A 6,685-nucleotide genomic window follows, 5' to 3' on the forward strand; every position below is an offset into this window, starting at 1 on the left:
GGGGGAAGGGGCTGTTCAGGGGATGGTAGCAGCCGGTCCGCCCGCAGCGGGGTGCGCGGAGAGCAACACTAAGAAGCCTCTCCCTCCTCTCTAACTCCCCAGCCGCCACCTCCCCGGCTAGTGCTTCCAGGTGCACCAGGGTCCCCCCACCTCGTCCCCGTGTCCTGCAGGGCTAGTAAAAAAAGGCCCCAGGAGTTCTGGCCCCGCCGGCTGAGTCACTCCTGTCCCCTCCCGGGGCAGAGCGGGAATGGGCGGGACGGGAGCAACACTAAGAAGCCTCTCCCTCCTCTCTAACTCCCCAGCCGCCACCTCCCCGGCTAGTGCTTCCAGGTGCACCAGGGTCCCCCCACCTCGTCCCCGTGTCCTGCAGGGCTAGTAAAAAAAGGCCCCAGGAGTTCTGGCCCCGCCGGCTGAGTCACTCCTGTCCCCTCCCGGGGCAGAGCGGGAATGGGCGGGACGGGAGCGGCGCCCCCTGGCGGGAATCCCAAGCCACCGGCCCTCGGGCCCCGCAGAGCTGTAGCAGGGGCCGCGCCAGCTCCGACGTCCCTGTGGCCTTCTTACCCGGCCTCCCGCCCTCGCCTTTTTCTCCGGGAGCCCCAGGCACGCCATCGCGGCCGTCGCGGCCGTCGCGGCCAGGCAGGCCCTGGCTGCCATGATGGCCTGGCGTGCCTGGAAGGCCGGGGTGCCCCGGGCATAGGCTGGGGATCTTGTTGTCGTCCAGAGGGGGCGAGCCGGCCGCCAGGCCCAGGAGCAGCAGGGCGAGGAGCGGCCTCATTGCGCTGGCACCGGGAGCTGGAACGCCGGGATCTTTTCGTAGTCTGTGGGCCAGGCAGGGCAGGAGTCGGGTTCCAGAATCCCGGGACCTGTCTCGCCCCCGACCCCAGCGCGGCCGAGTTGGTCCCCAACCCACTGCCATGCCCCTGGGGTTGAGCGGCCGTGAAGGAACAAATAATGGGGCGCCCCGAGACCCGAGAACTCTGAGAGGAAAACGGAGAGCGAAGGGAAGGCCGGCCCCTCCCCCACCAGCCCGGCCTGCGCCCAGTTTTTCCCACAGTCCCCTCCCCCATCCCCATTCCTCCTCCACCAGACTCACCCCCCTCCCGGCTCCCGCGGCCGCTTGCACTTTCTTTGACCTCCTTCGGGGCGCTTGCTACTGTGGACCCTCCAGTTGACCCCTCCTCCCTCCCCTGCGCCGCTCTCCAGCCTGGCACCACCTTCCCTAGCGGTCCCCCTGGCCCTGGTTCGTTCTCTGCAGGCTCCGCTCTGCTCCTCCCAGACTCCAAGAGGAAACCAGTTGTTCAGGGGCCAAGAACTCCGGGACGAGAAATAGGGAAATAACTCGTGGTGTCGCCCGGCGGCCGGCCAAACTTTGGGAGAGGGAGGATGGGGAGAGAGACTTGAGCCCCACACAGAGGCAGAACCGTGAGACGACACTCGGGGCACCAGCTGCTCCAGGGAGCTGGAAGGAGAGAGAGTGCAGCGACAGAGACCAAGGACAAGACTCCCTCCCAGGAGAAATATAAGCTGAGAACTGAGGTTGGAGAGTTCTAGAGGCAGATGGACCCCCCAGGACTTAGAACTGGGCCTGCCACATTTCTAGGTACTCAAAACTCTTTATTGAATAAATGAAAAAGTCAAAAAGTGGGTAATGAAGAACCTGGAAATGCAGATGGAAAGGGGGAAGACCGAAGATAGGAAATGGGTGTCAGAGGCTTGGGTGGGAAGCAGTCCAGATTGAGGAGACAGGCCAGCTGCTGGGGCCATAAAGGGACAGAGAAGGAGCTGGGAGAGTGAGAGGGTCTCATTAGCTCAATTGAGGACTTCTCCCCTCCCTGGAAGGCCCCAGAGAGGATGGGCAGAATCCCATGCTGGTCCCCCTTCTTTTGTCCCCCTGCCTGCCCTGATTAGCAAGGGAGGATGCACAGGGAGAGGGCAGGGGCCCACTTCAGAGTCAGGGCTGGGCACAAGCTTCCAGGCCTAGTGCCTCAGGCAGCCTGTTGCAATTGAAGGGCCAAGGGGTGCCCAGTAATGCCAGGCCCGACTGGCATTGACGCTCTGCGTCCTGGCAGACGGAGCGACAAGGGGGAAGGACACTGCCTAGTGGGGTGCAGTGGGGCACCAGCAGCCCGCAGAGGAGCCTCCGGAAGTTCTGATAGCAGGGCAGACTTGTCAGGCTCTGTGGAAGGAGATCAGCCCTCAGGCGCCTGCTCTTCAGGCGCCCTCCCCTTCCTGGCAGTCCCTCCTTATCTCTGCTCAGAGCACCTTGTAACTTCTGAGGATCTCCACCACTTCCTCCTGGGTGGCCATGCCCACCCAGATGTTGGGAAAGGCCGTAGTATTGTAGCTCAGCCCGATGCACATCTCTACTTGGATGGGCTCACAGGCCAGCTCTGCAGGGGTGGGAGGGGAGGATCACTGTGGGGACCACTCATTGTGTAACTGGGGGCAAGTCAATCAATCACTATATATGGGTCAGAAGGGGGTTGTTGTGAGAATCAAAGGAGATAAAATGGAGAAATGCTTTACACACGTCGAGGATTCTGTCATCCTCGAGAGCCTTCATCAAGCATTGTTGACCAGCCCTGGGCATCATACAGGCACCTCTTGGATCTCAGGGAGCATGAGGCACCAGCATTGGCAGAGACCACTCAGCATCTAGAAAGAACTCCCCTGATCTCACCTTCATCTTTGAGGTGGGCTATGGAGAGGAGCTCTCTCTCTCTGTGTGACAAGGCTGGACTGGTACTTGAAGGCTCAACAATCCATTCCCAGATTCCCATTTACCTTGGGAGTGACACTAAGTACCATTGCCACCACCAGGACTCTGACGAATCAGGGTAGTGAACCCCCCTCGTCAGGGAGGATAGGGATAGCTGTTATGAAATATGATGGGAATGGGCACCCAGCCTGCTCAGGCCTGCCAGGCCCTGCCCACGGGTCCCTGAGGCAGGCTTCTCACCTGGGGGTGGGAACAAGGGCCTGCTGCACTTGTCATCACTGCTATTTGTGCAGTCTCTCCATGTGTCACACATCCACTGCAGATTCTTACACCCTCCATCCCGGCAGGAGGACTCTCTGGGTCCACAGGGGTCTGTAGGCACAGGGGGGATGGCAGTGCCCTGGACATGCCTGTCCTTCCCCCCTCACCCCCCTCCACTGCCTTCACAGTGCCCTGATCAGGGTCTGGAGCCCTTCCTCGTTTTCCTGGAGACTCCTCTACTGCCTACACCCATTCACCCAAGGGCACCTACTCTCTGTGGCATTGAGGGCTTGGTAGGTGGCTGAGAAACCCCTGCTGTTGATGCCACGATCTGTCCTAAAGAGCACAGCCAGTTGGTGGTATGAGGAGATGAGGCGAGGGGGCGGCTCTGCTCCGCAAAACCTGCCCAAAGCAGAGAACAGTCCTGGGCGTGGGGCCCCTTGGCAGGCGGTCGTGCACTGAGGCCTCCCACAGGTCTCACTCAGAGCTGGGCGCTCTGAGCAATGCCAGAGGGGGATGGGAGGCACAGGCGCTGTGTCATGGAACTTAGGGTCTAGTGAGGAAGACACTTATATTCAGTAGACAGAGTATTAAACTGCTTGAACTCGAGCCACTTTGAGATGGGAAAAATCAGGTAGTGTTCCTGAGGGAAGTGAAAATGGATCTGCTGGTGGGAGAACTGGGAGAAGGAGGGACTGGGAAAGGGTGTCCTGGAGAAGGGTGATATAAGGAGAAAAGGCTTTGTGGTAAGAAAGGACAAGCCTTCTTTAGGATGAAGTGAAGAGACCTCTGGCTTGAAGTAACTGAAGCGAAGGAATAAGTTGGGCTAATTTGTAGGAAGTCGTTACTGTCAGATTGTGGAGGATGGAGTTGATCAGCAGGTTCTCCGGATACCTGCCCAGGAGGCTGAGGGCCCCTGAGTTGCTGGTCTCATACACCTCCACGTAGTCAAACTTGCACTCATCCTGAGCTTCCAGGCTGAAGTTGTGGAACTGTAGTTCTATGCCATGTCCAGCAGGCACTGAGATATGCCAGGTGCAAAGCTGTGGGAGGGCACAGATGGTGTCATTCATAGTTCCTTCTGGGCATCCAGGCTGAGCACCAGAAGGGCTTCCTCCCTGTTGCAGGCTAGGCAGGGAGTGGGTGGGCACTGCCCACCTAGCTCTCATCATAGGCACTTTTTCATACAGGAAGGGCATTTTAACTTGTCTGGTCTCAGATCAGTTCACCGAGCACGGGAACATCTTGGTATGTAGTAGGCACTTACTAATGTTTCCTTCCTGCCTGCTTGATCTCTGACCTTCTCAAGTATAAGGCAGTGTCTACTATGCTGTTTCCAATCACACTAACACGTGGATGCCACACTGCCATCCTCATGGAGTACTGGGTTACCTGTTGGTGAAAATACTCCTGCAGGTAGCCAGGAGCAGAGAAAGTGCCTTGGAGCCCAGTCAGGTTCCCTCCACATCCTGTAGAGAGAAGAATGGGCTCATGAGTTGGCCAGGGTCTGTACCTTTGCCCAACAGGGCTGGCAGTGATTGCAGAGGAGAGTTTTGGCCATGCTCATAGGGAAACAAGTTCTGGGCCAGAAGAATCACTAGGCAGGTTTGGGGCTGAGCCAGAACTGGGGAACCCAGCCTGAAGCTGGATCAGATGCCTGAAGTCAGTCCCCCTCGCCCCCCAGGGCTGGTGGGACCCATACCTGCGAACTGGGCACTGCAGTTGGTCTCGTCACTGCTGTCAGCACAGTTGGCAAAACCATCACACACTGAGTCAGGTAGCAGGCAGATGAGCTGGTCACAGGAGAACTCATCATGGGCACAGCTCCCTGGGGCAGGGGGCAGGGGACATCTGGATTAAGAAACAAGTCAGAGTCTCTACCTCTTTTGACAGTGCTGGGAGTGGCCGGAGGGGAGAGAAGTGGACCATTGACAGGTAGCTGGGGACACGGTTGGAAAACACTCACCATGCCCAGGAGCCACTGCCTGGTACCAGGCATGGAAACCAAATCCTTCCACACTACTGTCAGAGACGAAGGCCACTTGGAGGTGGCTGGCATTGGTGTTGAGTGTTGGGGGAGGCACTCTCCCACACACTCTGCAAGAAGCCAGATTGGGGGTGATGGAGGCTCAGAACACAGGGCCAGCCAGAATAGAGCCTGCCTGGGCCCTGTTGTCCTCCTTCCTTAAACCCTGAACTTGTGACAATATGGTCAAAAAACCTCCTTTCATTTCCCAGGGAGCTCTGACCTTCCTAGCACCTGCACATCCATCCCTGCAGCATTTATTCATGGGGAAGGAGGTTGGGGCTCCATTTTACAGTTTTGGAAACCATGGTCAGAGAGAGGAAGTGACTTTCCCAAAGTCATACAGCAAGGTGGTAGCAGAGCCAGACTCAGAGGTCAGATCTCTCAATTTCCTCCCAGTCAGGCCTTTCCCACTGCAGCTCCCTGGCTCTGCCCTCCAGATAGTGGTTTGGGACAGGAGTGGGACCTCCTGGGGACAATGGGACCCACCTGAGGAGGGGGCCTTCAGGCTCAGGGGAGATTTCCAAGCGATCAAAAAGACAGGAGGCCACACTCTCCAAGCTGAGAGCTTCGATCTTGAGCTGTATTGCATGGTCTGTGGCCACTTGGATGTGCCACACGCAGTGGGCATTGGGTGGGTAAGGGTCTGGGTAGTTGGGGCTGCTGAAGAAGCCCCTTGGTCCAGGAAGGAGGCCCCCACAGGCTGCAGAGATGGGGGTTAGAATTCAGAGGTCAAAAAGAGAGAGACCCTTTTTTCCAGTGTGCATCTTCCTGGCCCCCCTTCCTCCTGCCATCTTGGGCCCTTCTTCAGGAAGGTCTGCCCTTAGTACTCACTGGGCTGGGGTGTGGGGTTCATGCCTGCCTCCTGCTGCCCTTTAGGGGTTTCACTTGCCTCAGAGGTGGTGGTAGTGGTGGTAGAGGTGGTGCCAGTGGTGGCGAGGCCTCGGGCAGGCAGTGGATCATAGGAGGCCCCAGAAGGGGGTGCAGCCTGCAACTCTGGAGGCAGGAAGATGAAGGAGTAGGGTTCAGAAGAGCTGGATGCCTGGAGGGACAGCTAGTATAGCTCATGGATTCTTGTTCTAAAGCCCTTCTCCCAAGGAGAGCCTGGATACTTACGGGCCAGGATGATGGCCACCAGCAGCCCCAGCAGCAGGAGCAGAAGGCTGGCCAGCAGGAGGACACACAGCCAGGAGAAATGGCAGTCTGGCTGCAGCCCTCGAGTACGCCGACCTGAGGGCAGGTGGGGTGGGATTTTCAGAGCCAACTTCCCTCAGTCATCCCTCACAGTGCCCTCAGCTCCTGGGCTTCTCAGTCCTACCCCCAGTCAGCCCCAGAGATGGTTACCATGCCAGGGAGCTTGGATGCTGCAGCTGGCATCTTCCTGAAAGGCCAGTGGAGAGCAAGGTTGCCCCAATTCAGGCTCGAAAGTAGGGTTGCAGAATTCAGTCTGAAAGGGAGAAACTTGAAGGCTGAGGGCAAGTGGCAGCATTACCTGGCAGGTGTGTCCACTGGGCACGGTCAGCCCTAGGCAGGCAGCTGGGTCTTGGGAGAGTGGTTCTGTGTGACCCTTACCTTGCTCAGCTCTGTCGCCTCCACACACAGGATGACATCTGAGCAGTTCTTCATGGCTCAAGGCTCTGCATGGCTTTCTGGAGTCCTTGTGACAGCCCAAGCCTCCC

At 58.2% G+C, this 6,685-nt stretch overlaps 2 protein-coding genes across 2 annotated transcripts in view; both read right to left on the bottom strand.

Moving 5' to 3' along the window:
- The window catches only part of C1QTNF5 (C1q and TNF related 5), a 2,076-nt gene extending 1,083 nt beyond the window's left edge, over positions 1-993 (bottom strand). Inside the window, exon 1 of the mRNA XM_006912613.3 lies at positions 562-993. Within this exon, the coding sequence (XP_006912675.2) occupies positions 562-916 (355 nt within the window). The 5' untranslated portion in view covers positions 917-993. The remainder of the gene's footprint in view (positions 1-561) is intronic.
- Positions 994-1,730: 737 nt separating this feature from the next.
- On the bottom strand, positions 1,731-6,685 carry MFRP (membrane frizzled-related protein). The gene is made up of 13 exons (XM_006912614.1): positions 6,579-6,685; positions 6,351-6,453; positions 6,123-6,236; positions 5,841-6,002; positions 5,496-5,709; positions 4,947-5,077; positions 4,683-4,808; positions 4,373-4,449; positions 3,875-4,023; positions 3,252-3,382; positions 2,960-3,091; positions 2,263-2,390; positions 1,731-2,176 (listed from the first exon to the last, which is right to left on the bottom strand). Exons 1-13 carry the CDS (start codon positions 6,630-6,632, stop codon positions 1,952-1,954), a joined length of 1,746 nt encoding a protein of 581 aa, XP_006912676.1. The 5' UTR covers positions 6,633-6,685; the 3' UTR covers positions 1,731-1,951.

The sequence above is a fragment of the Pteropus alecto genome, unplaced genomic scaffold (genome assembly GCF_000325575.1).
Source record: "Pteropus alecto unplaced genomic scaffold, ASM32557v1 scaffold215, whole genome shotgun sequence".
NCBI classification, from domain to species: Eukaryota; Metazoa; Chordata; class Mammalia; order Chiroptera; family Pteropodidae; genus Pteropus; species Pteropus alecto.